The following is a 14,247-nucleotide window of genomic DNA, read 5'->3' as shown; positions in this document are numbered from 1 at the left end:
AGAAATGCAAATCAAAACCACTATGAGGTACCATTTCACATCAGTCAGAATGGCTGCGATCCAAAAGTCTACAAGTAATAAATGCTGGAGAGGGTGTGGAGAAAAGGGAACCCCCTTACACTGTTGGTGGGAATGCAAACTAGTACAGCCACTATGGAGAACAGTGTGGAGATTCCTTAAAAAACTGGAAATAGAACTGCCTTATGATCCAGCAATCCCACTGCTGGGCATACACACTGAGGAAACCAGAAGGGAAAGAGACATGTGTACCCCAATGTTCATCGCAGCACTGTTTATAATAGCCAGGACATGGAAGCAACCTAGATGTCCATCAGCAGATGAATGGATAAGAAAGCTGTGGTACATATACACAATGGAGTATTACTCAGCCATTAAAAAGAATACATTTGAATCAGTCCTAATGAGGTGGATGAAACTGGAGCCTATTATACAGAGTGAAGTAAGCCAGAAGGAAAAACACCAATACAGTATACTAACGCATATATATGGAATTTAGAAAGATGGTAACAATAACCCTGTGTACGAGACAGCAAAAGAGACACTGATGTATAGAACAGTCTTATGGACTCTGTGGGAGAGGGAGAGGATGAGAAGATTTGGGAGAACGGCATTGAAACATGTAAAATATCATGTATGAAATGTATGAGATAAAATACCATGTATGAGATGCCAGTCCAGGTTCAATGCACAATACTGGATGCTTGGGGCTGGTGCACTGGGACAACCCAGAGGGATGGTATGGGGAGGGAGGAGGGAGGAGGGTTCAGGATGGGGAACACATGTATACCTGTGGTGGATTCATTTTGATATTTGGCAAAACTAATACAATTATGTAAAGTTTAAAAATAAAAAATAAAAAAAAAAAAGAATAGGCTTCCTTGGTGGCTCAGCAGGTAAAGAATCTGCCCGCAGTGCAGGAGATGAAAGAGACCTAAGTTCGATCCCTGGGTCAGGAAGATCCCCTGGAGGAGGAAACGGCAATCCAGTCCAGTATTCCTACTTGAAAAATCTCACGGACAGAGGAGTCTGGGAGCCTACAGTCCAAAGGGTGGCAAAGAGCAGATACGACTGATCGACTAAGAATGCATGTACACATCTCCTAATTAAAAGCACCTCAAAATAAGTAAGCTTGGCCCCTGGGGGGAGGGGAAGAGGCAGACTGTTCCAGCTAAATCAATATAGCCAGGGTGTCTGGACAGCTTTGAAAAACGGTGATGTCTGGGAACTTCCCTAGTGGTCCAGTGGTTAAGACTCCGCCTTCCAATGCAGGGGGTGCAGCTAAGATCCCACATGCCTCACAGGCCCAAAAGTCAGGATATAAACATCAGGAGCTATATTGTAACAAATTCAATAAAGACTTTAAAAAAAGAAAAATGGTGATGTCTGTAGAATCCAACTGTCACCTTGTCTTCAAGTTCTATTGAAATAGAGGATCATGTTTTTCATTCTTTATTCTTCTTCCTTCATCTTCAGACATTTATTGAGTACCTACTGTATGCCAGGTCCTGGTGACTAAGACACAAGTCTCTCCCTCAAGAAGCTCACATCACAATTTAGTGAATAACATGAAGCTAAGCCATTACCCTTCAGCTGTGTCACTTACAATCCCATGGACAGAGGAGCCTGGCTGGCTACAGTCCACAGGGTCGGAAAGAATCAGACATGACTTAGCGGCGAAACAACAGCAACAATTTGTTTGATAAAACGGTGGTAAGACTTTATCAAGAGGTTCTTTTGGAACGTGTCCCCAAACTCCCCTTAGAGGATTAAATTCCAGTCTAAGTTTTTATGCTAAATGTCCATGCTGTCGAAGTTGAAGGCTGCAAGTGTCCAGAGACTTTCGCTCGCCGCTTTGAAAGCAAAGAAAGGATTTCCTCTCTCGTCAGGGCCCTGAGGAAAGCCCCACAACTGGGCTGGGAGGGGTGTGCGGCCAAGGAGCTTCGAAGCCCACGCCTGGGGTTGGGGACGGGTTGGGGACGCTGATGATTAATGTCACGGCTGCTCCTGGCCCCAGCATTCTAACCTCAGCTCTGAGCCGGGGAGGGGGGATTTACCTTGAAGTCCTTTCTAGTAAGCTCTTCAGGAAAAGGGTTTGATATTGGAGATTCCCTGGAAAGCCCGCTGCTCCCCTCGCAGGTTTCTGCAGCCTAATCCCCCACTCTCGAGTTTCTCTTTGTCTGGAGCCAGCCCATCCCCACCACCAATCCCGTGCCGCCGCCCCCAGACTCCCGGCTTCCCCTTCACCTCGAGGCCCCTCCCCCAGGCCTGCTGGGCCACAGTTCCAGCTCCATTTAGAAAAAAATACAAATATAATACATCTCTGGCAGCAACCTCCCTGGATGATGACCTGCCTCGCCATTACAACCGGCAGGCCCCGAGTGGGCTCAGCGCGCTTCCTGTCGGCATGGGTGGTCCCAGGGATCACTGGGGGAGGAAGCTGACAGCTGAGAGCGGGGCCAGGGATCACCGTGTCGGGCTGCGCCGGAAGCAGCGGGCAGCTTTGGTTTCACGGCTCTCGTTTCTGTTCAAAGCCCAAGTCAAGGGTCTTTCTGGGATTGGGGAGGACTAGCCCATCAGGAAGGAAAGGGGAAACTCACTCTGCCCGCCGCCCCCACTGCACCAGATGCCACGGGTCCTAATGGGACTCTCCTGTGGGATGGTCTGGAGACAGGCTCTAGCCTCAGTGTCACTAATGGGTCTTCAAGGTGACCTGAAGCCACCTGGAGCACTCTCTGGGCCTCTTGGTTTTGAGATGTAGTGTCCAACTGGTCTGGATGGACTAGGATGTCAGCACTAGAAGGGACCTTGGGATGACTGGTCCAGATAAGGGGCCCTGGGGTGACCTGGACCAGGGAAGGGACCCTGGGGATGATCTAGTCCAGGTAAGGGACCCTGGAGGTGACCTGGCCCAAGTAAGGGACCCTGGTAGGGTTACCTGGTACAGATAAAGGACCATGGAGTGACCTCACGCAGGTAAGGTACCCTGGCAGTGACCTGGCTTGAAAGTCTTAATTAACTCATCATGACATTCAATGAAAGACTATTCTGCACATCACCCAGCTCCACTGGGGTAATGAGGTTTTGTGCAGAAACCTCCCTCCTCTCTCACTCAGACCTAATCTAGAAGCATGAGAAGCCGAGGGTGACACTGGTCCTGTTTACCCTAAGTTTTAAAAAAACATATTAATAGTAGGGTGCTGCTGCTGCTGCTAAGTCACTTCAGTCGTGTCCGACTCTGTGCAACCCCATAGATGGCAGCCACCAGGCTCCCGCGTCCCTGGGATTCTCCAGGCAAGAACACTGGAGTGGGTTGCCATTGCCTTCTCCAATGCATGAAAGTGAAAAGTGAAAAGCGACCCCATGGACTGCAGCCTACCAGGCTCCTCCGCCCATGGAATTTTCCAGGCAAGAGTACTGGAGTGGGGTGCCACTGCCTTCTCCAGTAGGGTGCTACTGATGACAAATTACACAACTGATTAGGACCACAGGCCAGTGGGTTGCACCTCTGCAAGGGAAAACTCATCTGGTCTAATCCCTCTGATGTCGAGGAGAAAACAAGGCCCAGAAAGATGCTGTGACATGTCCAAGGTCACCCTGCTGAAAGCAGGCAGCCAGATTTTCCCTCAAAACCCCTGGGAAGGTGGGAAGGAGAGCTGCTGCTCCCTTACCCTACAGTGACCATCTGAAGAGCAAAGGGCTTTGGGACAGAGTGCAGAGAAAGCGGACATCATGGTGTGAGTCCTGTCATAGAGTTGCTGTTAGTTGCTCAGTCGTGCCTGACTCTTAGCAACCCCATGGACTGTAGCCCGCCAGGTTTCTCCATCCATGGAATTCTCCAGGCAAGAATACTGGAGCAAGTTGCCATTCCCTTCTCCAGGGGATCTTCCTGACCCAGGGACTAAGTCCCTGTCTCCCGCATTGAAGCCAGATTCTTTACCACCTGAGCCACCAGGGAAGCCCAAGGCAGAAACCAGTGCCTCCAACAAAGTTATGACGTGTAGACTTGCATCTTCTCTCCCACCAAGCTCTTTCGCAGTGCTGCTACCTGTGAGCACCGTAGATGGGCTCGCATTATGCCTTCTCCTCTTTCCTGACTTGCTCCCTGGAAAGGAGCCCATGGGGGAGAGGAGAAGGCAGCCATGAAGGGGAAGGGGAGGGGGAACTATAGGAGGAGGAGGCAAAGAAAGAGAAAGAAGGATAACCACCACTCTTGATAACCCACTCGCTGGATTACCAGCCTGATTATAAATGAGAGTTGATGCCAGCACTACTAGAAGTGAGATTGTTACAGCCTGGATCAGGCAAAGCGAGATAGATGATACCCTCAATGTATTCAGCACCCCTCTGCAGATTTATCTAGTAGGTTCTCAGAGTCCATGCAAGGCCCTGAAATTAATTATCAACAGCCACGGCTGTCTTAGGAGGCAGCTTGTCTGAAACTGTGGGGAAGGGGAGTTAAAATACTGTGTTGGGTGGTGGGGGGCGGGTGGGAGGGCAGGGACCTTTCTAGGAGGAGGTGACATGGAACTCGTGTTGGCTGGCCATGGCAGCAAGAAGGCACAGGGAATTCCAGGGCAAGGACAGCACATACAGTCAGGCATAAAAAAAGTGATGTGTGGGCTGAGGGTGGGGAGACGTCAGTGTTCATCGTGGTCACGCCAAGAGTGTGGACAAGAATCTAAGGGTAAATACAGTGAAAAGATGTCTCCTTGAGGCCTTGCTCAGGATGTGGGAGACCTGGAGGTGTTTGAACAATGGATGATAAGACTGACCCGACCTTAGAAAGAATCCAGAGGGCGGCAGGGAGATGCTGGCCTTTTTGAGAGACGGTGCTGAGGGTGTAGCTGGGGAAGCACCATGTTTGGGGGCCAGGAGGCTGAATCGAATGGAGGGAGCAGCCTCCAGAGATGCTACAGACAATGACCAGCTCCACCAGAGGGGAGGTGCAGAGACAGAGCAGGTACGACTGCACAGAGATGCCTGGAGAGTGGTGAGAGAACCCAGAACAGTCTCAGGACCAAGTCTCCCAGCAGAAGGGCTCAGAAGTGATTCCCCTGGATACAGTCTCTTCCTGGCCTCAAGTGCGTGCATGCTAAGTCGCTTCAGTCCTATCTGACTTTTTACACCCCCATGCACTGTAGCCGGTCAGGCTCTTCTCCCCTCAGAATTTTCCAGGCAGGAATACTGGAGTGGGTTGCCATGCCCTCCGCCAGGGGATCTTCCCAATCCAGAAATCAAACCTGTGTCTCCTGTGACTCCTGCATCGGCGGGTGAATTCTTTACCACTAAGTCACCAGGGAAGCCCGTGTGTGTGTGTGTGTGTGTGTGTGTGTGTGTGTGTGTATATCTGTGTGTATCCCCACTGTGAAAAGGGAGGCCAGTCTAAATACCACAGGATAAAGAGCAGGGAGGCCTCTGTCTCTCTGCTGTGGAAGGAAAGAGTCAGAGGGTCATTCATTCCAGAAGGAGTTTATAGAATCCTTCCTGTGTTCCAGGAACTGGGCTGAGGTTGCCACAAGAGAGGACAAGGACTCACTGTCCATCCCTTAGAGTGCTCCCATTTCCTCCTATGCCAAAGCAGGCATAGGAGAAGGGAGGAAATGAGGATGGGAGAGCTGAGCAATGCCTCTAGGAGATGCATTTGAGCCTGAACAGCTCAGCAAGTACCTGCTGTGGCAGAGAGGCTAGCACGTGCCGCTTTAGACCCACCAGATGAACACATGTGGATACCCTTGGATGCTGCACCAGGGCATCTGAACTTTATCTGAAAGGGAGTTAGTCACTAATGTTGAAGGATTCTGGGTAGAAAAGATAATACACTCTGGATCACTTTTTTTTTTCATTTTTATTTTAGAATTAATTTATTTTTAATTGAAGGATGATTGCTCTACAATATTATGTTGATTTCTGCCAAACATCAGCATGAATCAGCCATAGGTTTACCTATGTCCCCTCCCTCCTGAACCTCCCTCCCACCTCCCACCCTTTCCCATCCCTCTAAGTTGTTACAGAGCCCCAGTTTGAGTTCCCTGAATCACACAGCAAATTGCCACTGGCTATTTATGTTACACATGGTAGGGTATATGTTTCTATGCCATTCTCTCCATACACTGTGTTTTTAAAAAGCTATTTTAAAAGCTGAGAAGGGGGAGACATGTAAGCCTATGGCTGATTCATGTTGATGTATGGCAAAAACCATCACAATATTGTAAAGTAATTATCTTCCAATTAAAATCAATAACTTTTTTAAAAGCTGAGAAGGGAAAGGGGAAGAATTAGTAGAAAATAAAGCAATTAGCATGTACCTGCTATTGTTCAAAGAGGAAAGGTTGAGGACTTACAAGGCAATCCAAAATTCTTAGTAGAGACTGTGAACCAAGAAATTCACCTGCCAGTCAGCCAACAAAAGATGTTAGGGCCATCAAGCCATCTGCCACTGCAGCCACCCTGACTATGCAGCCTGAAGGATTCAGGATGGTAGCTAAAGTGTTATCAAAAAGATGATTTCAATGACCCCAGACTCTTGCATCTTCCCAGACATTTTGTTTTTATTGTTCAGTCACTAAGTTGTGTCCAACTCTTTGCCACCTCATGGACCGCAGCATGCCAGGCTCCTTTGTCTTCCACTATCTCCCAGAGTTGGCTCAAATTCATGTCCACTGTGTTGGTGATGCTATCTAGCCATCTCCTCTGTTGCCCTCTTCACTTTCTGCCTTCAGTCTTTTCCAGCATCAGAGTCTTTTCCAATGAATTGGCTCTTCAAATCAGGTAGCCAAAGTATTGGAGTTTTAGCTTCAGCATCAGTCCTTCCAATGAATATTCAGGGTTGATTTCCTTTAGGATTGACTGGCTTGATATCCTTGCAGTCCAAGGGACTCTCAAGAGTCTTCCCCAGTCTTTCCCAGCACATCAGTTCTTCGGCACTCAGCCTTCTTTATGGTCCAACTCTCACATCCATACATGACTACCGGAAAAACCATAGCATGGACTATACAGACCTTTGTTGGCAAAGTGATGTCTCTACTTTTTAATATACTGCCTAGGTTTGTCATAGATTTCTTTCCCAGACATAGAAAAGTGCTAAATTCATTAATCTGAGATGTCTGGTTGTTCTTTAATTAACAGTAATCTTTTGATGTTATAACTACCTTTTTGTTTTTTTACGAAAACATGTATTCTGGCTCCTCCCTTACCTCTTTGGAATAGTCTTTCTCATCTATCTGAGAGGCTGTCTCCTAGGCTTAAGTCCTTAGCATGTCTGCCAAATAAAACATAATTCTCAACTTTTGCATGTGCTTGCACAGTCACTTAAATCGTGTCCAACTCTTTGCAACCCCATGGACCGTAGCCCGCCAGGCTCCTCTGGCCATGGGATTCTCCAGGCAAGAATACTGGAGTGGGTTGCCGTGCCCTCCTCCAGGGAATCTTTCCAACCCAGGGATTGAACTCGTATCTCTTATGTCTCCTGCATTGGCAGGTGGGTTCTTTACCACTAGCACCACCTGGGTGGTGCAATTTTATTTTTCAGTCAACAGGCAAAGTCAGTGAGATACGGAGCCATGGATTAAAAAAAAAAAAAAAAGTTCTGGATCATCCTAAGCAGCCCTCTTGCCAGCTAGAGATGAGGCAAAGTCAGAAAGGAGTCATGGAGAAGTCATGGCCTACACCAATCCACGTGCCTCCTGCACCCTGAACTTCCCATCTGCCATTTCATGAGATAACTTGGATGCAGCTTCAAGGCGTGGATGCCCGAGTCTCTTGGTGGTGGAGGGAGGGAAGGTGTCCAGTTTGTTTCCATCAGCTGGGTAATTCTTACATGACTCTGTGTGCGTATCTAGAGAGCAAGGGAGACTGACAGCTCTTGGTCTTTCAAAATAAGGATCTGGCACTTCCTCCAAAATATGCAATCACTCGTGCACCTCCTTTTTGATTTGACAGCATCATAAGCTCACAAATAAGAAAAATGAGATCTCCGGTAATGGCAATGTCAATGACAAGAAGAAATGTAGCTCGTCACCCACATGAATAGCCTGAGGGCCTCAAAGCCTGGGCTGCACTTAAGAAACTAGAGGAGGCTGCACCGGAGGATAATTGAATTCCTAAGTCAGGAAGACAATAGCGATTATTTTTTGGATGACTAGAGGAACAAAAGTTTGTGTGTTTGAGATCAATAGACGCCAAAAAGGAGCCCATGTGAGATGCCAGACTTGACAAGCAAAGCCCTAAGGCCTCCATGTTCTTTGGAAGGACAAGTATCTTAGAATGCTTATATCTCAGGTTTCCAGTGTGATTCTTAGATTTGCCTTGGAATCTTGTACCCTCAGTCTTTAAATCAACACCTGATCCTGCGCTGATGGGATGGGGAAAACCTCCAGGGCTCACTGCATTCAGGGCCTCCAGATGGTTTTTAGTCAATTTCTAGATTCAAGAGAAAGAAACTGGACTCTTGACTAACAATGGTGGCTGATATTCATTGAAAGCATAGCGAGATGGTGGACTGTTTCATTTTATATTTGCTTGGCCATGCCACATGGCATGCAGGGATCTTAATTCCCCAACTAGGAGTCGAACCCACACCCCATGCATTGGCAGTGCAAAGTCTTAGCCACTGGGCCACCAGGGGAGTTTAGCAAGTACTGATTTTTAACTACTCCAGATTCATCTCCTAGTTTTCAGAAGCATCCTACAAAGTAGGTGATATTTTCATCAAAGCTACTTCTCAAATGAGGAAATAGGGCTTGGCTGACTTGAAAGCATTAAGCCATGTAACCAGCCACAGCACGCTTAGGACTGAGCCCCAGAACATCCTCCAACCACATGTAGCCTACACGGCTAGATGAAGTCATCAATGGGTAAAGTTTATCCTGTACCTCACCTGTGATCATACTGGGGGCAAACAGTCATGTAAAGGGTGAAGAGGATAACCCAGAGATACTAGGAATGAGGGACGTCTAAGTCAGAAACACTGTCCTTTCACTTATAATAAAATAATCATGTCTCTAAAACAGCTAATAGCTTAGAAAAATGGCCTCAAGAGTTCTGTGAGTTTCTGTGGAACTCAGCATAGAAAGCCCCTGTGTGGTCCAGGCTTCCTCCCCCACTCAAGGCTGAATCAGTATCAACCTGGATTGTTGGAGAGACTGTCCTGGTCTCCAGACTTGTCCCTCACTCTGCTGTTGTTCAGTCACTCAGTCATGTCTGATTTTCTGCAACCCCATGGACTGCAGCATGTCAGGCTTCCCTGTCCTTCATCATCTCCTGGAGTTTGCTCAAACTCAGGTCCATAGAGTCGACAATGCCATCCAACCATCTCATTGCCTGTTGCCCCCTTCTCCTTTTGCCTTCAATCTTTTCTAGTATCAGGGTCTTTTCCAGTGAGTCAGCTCTTCACATCAGATGGCCAAAGTATTAGAGCTTCAGCTTCAGCATTAGTCTTTCCAATGAGTATTCAGGGTTGATTTCCTTTAGGATTGACTGGTTTGATCTTTTTGCTGTCCAAGGGACCTTCAGGAGTCTTCTCCAGCACCACAGTTCCTCCCCCTGTGTGCCTTATAAGTGTTTCACGACAACTATCCGGTGAAGTTGGGGTCAGGGTCAGAATTAGAGTGAGGGTCAGGGTCGGGGTCAGGCTCAAGGTTAGGGTTAGCCATTTGCCCAAAGCTGTCCAGCTAACTGGTGACAGAGCCAGGATTTGAACCCAGGGAGTATGGCTCAAGGCTCTCTGCTCTTAATCACTCAAGAGAGGGAGCTTTGAAATAGTCAGCTCTGGAGAGATAGGCAGACAGTTATGTAAACACCTACACAAATAACTGGGTGGTAGGGGAGGGACTTGAGTTGGAAGGTGGAGTTTCAAAGACAGAGCTACAGAGGTTCTGGAGTAAGGAACAAGCCTCTCCCCCAATCTGGCAACAATTTCTTCCTGATAGGATGGCAGACACAGAAGGACATCTGAAATCCAAATGGTTGTGTCTGTGTTAATGCCTGATTCAATGTTGGAGAGGGATGAGAGGTAGAACTTGGTGAGACGTGAAAAGCAGCAGGGGGCCACGTGTTTACACAAACTGGGTCTTGATGTTTTCTGTGTCTATTGCTCCTGAGGCAGGCCTAATGACTGTTTCTTCTTTGGCAAGTTTATTTAGATCTTCTTTGGCAAGTTTATTTAGATGACAAAGCTCAGGATTTGCCTGGAATTTTGAGAGACCCTGGGCTTCCCTGGTGGCTCAGATGGTAAAGAATGCAATACAGGAGACCCACGTTCAATCCCTGGGTGGGGAAGATCCCCAGGAAAAGGAAATGGCAACCCACTCCAGTATTCTAGCCTGAAGAATCCCATGAACAGAGGAGCCTGGTGGGCTGCAGTCCATGGGGTCAAAAAGAATTGGACACGACTGAGCAGCTAACACATCTTTTTAGACACCCCAGGGCTAGAACAGAATGTTGTTAGCCATCTGATCTAGACCTTGTCCACTGCTGTACCCTTAACACACACGCATGTGCACATGCACACACACACACAAACACACACACATACACACTATGAAGAGACAGGATAAATATCAATTAGAAATAACAAGTGAGGTACCTGATACACAGAGGCATGAGTGGCCCCCTGTGAGAAGGGATTAACCAAAGGAGGCTGGAACCATTATGCAAACACAATGAGGGTCTATTGATAGAAAGTACTGAGTGATTCTGTCGTGGGATCTCGTTGAAGCTTCTCAACACACTCTAGATTGAGTCAATATTTAGATGGTACATCTGCCCTCTTGGTCCTCTGTTTTTAATTCATTCGTTCCAAGTCTTGGAAACAGGCTTCTCAAATATCCACCCCAGTGAGAGATCAGGATTATTCACAAGTGGCCAAGCATCTGAAGGCAGCTGGTCCAAGCTGGGACAGTGCTCAAGATGGAGAACGCATGGCTCCCCAACCACATCTGAGATGACCGTGTCTACCAGCCTGTGCTACACACACTCCCACTCTCAAGGCTCATCCAAGGGCAATCAGAGATTCTAACTAGAAATACTCCTCTGACCGCCTACCCAAAACATCCTCACCACTTTTAGAGAAAAGCTCACATGTTTCGAGCCCTGCCTGATCAGAAGGAGGGACTCTCCTCTATTCTCCTTGTCAAGATGGATATTCCTTGTCCCAAATGTCAGGGGACTACTTTATTCTTCCTTAATGGAAAGTCCATTCTTAAATTTCAGACTTCTCAATTGCCTCTCATGATAGAAACCATGGAAAGAAACCTAGAGACAAAGCTTCTCATTTGATAGATGAGGAGAGGAGATGCAAAGAGAAGAGGGCTCCATGTGAGTATCAAATGGGTGATGAGGTGCTTCAACTCAAGGCTCCTTCTGTCTCTTCCTCCTTAGCTTCCACGTGGCCCTGAAGGCGACATCAGGTAGCCATGAAGCCTTCCAAGGAGTAGACGCTGCCCCAGGGAGTTTCCTAATCCTCCCCTCCACCCTAGACCCCTTATCTGAACCCACCTCCAGCAGAAGGAAAGTCCATAGGATCTTACTCATTTCCATATACTCTGGCGTCAGTCCAGTGTACGGTTCCAAGCTGTAGTCTAGGTCCCACTGCTCTGGATGCTTTGAATGGGCAGAGTCAGCTTCTTCAGGCTCTGTCTCATCTTTCAGCTTCCGAAATAGCTTCTTTAGCTTCCTGGAAAAGAAAGGGACCAGTCACCAGAAGCCTCTAGAGGAGAGGGTGCGTTCTGCAGACAGAAAAGAGAAAAATGACTGTCTTGATATAGAAGCCACTCTGATCTAAGGACAAGAGAGAGGAATAACAAGGAGACAATCTGAGGTGGTCCTCTGTTAGGTTAATAAAAGGATCCCCCACAAAGGATCACGTTTCTTCAAATCCAAAAAGGAATTCTTTCTGCTGTTGGATAAGCAACAGAGAAGTGGCCCTACCTGTCAGATGCTCAGACAGTCCTATTGTCTAATGGGTGGACTACCCACTCTCTTCATGGGGAACAGGGAGTGTTTAGAGAATACTAGAAATGATGCTCTCTTACCAGCTCAAACATTTTCAGGTCTTAATAATATAAATAGCATATGTCCATTCTGTCAGTTCACTCAGTCACATCTGATGTTTTGTGACCCCATGGACGGCAGCACGCCAGGCTTCCCTGTCCATCACCAACTCCTGGAGCTTGCTCAAACTCATGTCCATCGAGTCAGTGATGCATCCAACCATCTCATCCTCTGTCATCCCCTTCTCCTCCTGCTTTCAATTATGTCCATTAAAGCCAAGCTAAACATTGTCTAACCATGACCACGGGGTAAGCTGCACCCATTCCCCATCCCCCAATTCACATGTGTGAAGCTCTAAGTCCCAGTGTGATTGTACATCAAGACAGGGCTTTTAGGAAGTCATTAAAGTTCAATGGGGTCATAAAGGTGGGTCCTCACCTACAGGGTTGCTTGCCTTGTAAGAAAAGGAAGAGAGGGACTTCCCTGGCAGTCCAGTGGCTAAGACTCAGTGCTCCCAGTGCAGGTTCAATCCCTGGTCAGGGAACTAGATCTCACGACCCCAACTAAGAGCTCGTATGCTGCATCTAAAGATCCCATGTGCTGCAACTAAGAAAAGACCCAGCACAGCCAAATAAATAAATACAACTAAAATTTTAATCTCTCTCCACTATATGAGGTTACATTGAGGACACAGTGATCTGAAAGCCAGGAAGAAGCCCTCACTAGAAACCAAATATGGCCAGTCTTTATCTTGAACTATCAAGCCCCCAGAAGTGTGAGAAAATACACTCCTGCTGTTTAAGCCACCCAGTAGCAGCCCAAGTAGATAAGTCAACTTCATTCAGGATGTTTTTGGTCTAAAATAATAACAAGATAATAATGTCCCAGCCTCTTGGGGTTGGTATGAAGTTGAAGACTCCATAAGCTTTAGTTTTCTTATCTATAAGATGAGAAATAAATATTAACTAGCCCATTGGGTCAAAGTAGAAAATCTATGTAATACGCTTAATTTAAGGCTTGTTATATGCCAAGAGCTCCATAAATATATCTATCACTGTCCTCCTCCTCCTCTTCATCACAGGAGGATGTAAAGAATGGTTGAGATCCATAGATGCAATAATTAGATAAAATATTTCATAATAAGATAGCAAGCAACAATTCTGTGACCACAAAAAATTAAGAGAAGCCAAAAGGAAGCCTAAAGATCCTGAAGTCAAACAGTATGAATTTAGGAACTAGCTGAGACCCTGACTGTGATTCAGGACAGAGGGAAAGGATGAAGGAAAAAAAAAAATAAAGAAGAGAGAGATGAAAAAAGGAAAGAAAAGAAGAGAAGGAGAGAGGGAAGGAGGAAGGGAAGGTCCAGGACCAGAACTCAAACTGAGACTTTCCCTCCAAGTACCAGTAACCAGAGACTTTACCCAAACTTTAGTAAAGAATAATAAATGGTTAGAATTAATCATGGGAAATTAAACACATGCATATATCCCTATTCAGTTCTGAACTGCTACTATACTACTACACACAGCTGAATCACTTTGCTGTATACCTGAATCTAACATAATATTGTAAATCACTTATATTTTGGTTTAAAAAATGATAGAACAAAACCAAAACTACATAAGAAATGAAAGATATTTGATGGGGAGTTCCCTGAGGTGGTCCAGTGCAATGCAGGGGATGTGGGTTTGATCCCTATCCAGGGATTTAAGACCTTACATGCTGCAGGACAGCTAAGTTCTCTTGCTGCAACTGCTGACCCCACACACCACAATTAGAGAGTCCGTGAGCTGCAATGAAAGATCCCACATGCTGCAACTAAGACTTGATCAGTCAAATAAATAAATATTTTCTTTAAGACACCACCCTTATGGCAGAAAGTGAAGAACTAAAGAACCTCTTGATGAAAGTGAAAGAGGAGAGTGAAAAAGTTGGCTTAAAGCTCAACATTCAAAAAACTAAGACCATGGCATCCAGTCCCATCACTTTATGGCAAATAGATGGGGAAACAGTGGAAACAGTGGCTGACTTTATTTTTCTGGGCTCCAAAATCACTGCATATGGTGATTTCAGCCATGAAATTAAAAGATGCTCGCTCCTTGGAAGGAAAGTTATGACCAACCTAGATAGCATATTAAAAAGCAGAGACATTATTTTGCCAACAAAGGTCCATCTAGTCAAGGCTATGGTTTTTCCAGTGGTCATGTATGGATGTGAGAGTTGGACTATGAAGAAGAT

General features: G+C 46.5%; 1 protein-coding gene across 1 annotated transcript in view; it reads right to left on the bottom strand.

Annotated features, from left to right (window-relative positions):
* ANO2 (anoctamin 2, calcium activated chloride channel) overlaps positions 1 to 14,247 on the bottom strand; it is a 339,922-nt gene that overhangs the window by 31,185 nt on the left and 294,490 nt on the right. The window contains exon 22 of the mRNA XM_010844983.1: positions 11,547 to 11,692. Coding sequence (XP_010843285.1) covers positions 11,547 to 11,692 — 146 coding nt within the window. The remainder of the gene's footprint in view (positions 1 to 11,546; positions 11,693 to 14,247) is intronic.

Source organism: Bison bison, unplaced genomic scaffold (assembly GCF_000754665.1).
Source record: "Bison bison bison isolate TAMUID 2011002044 unplaced genomic scaffold, Bison_UMD1.0 scf7180017864213, whole genome shotgun sequence".
Lineage (NCBI taxonomy): Eukaryota > Metazoa > Chordata > Mammalia > Artiodactyla > Bovidae > Bison > Bison bison.
Note: the sequence above shows the minus strand (reverse complement) of the source record. Positions and strands in the feature narration are given on the sequence as shown.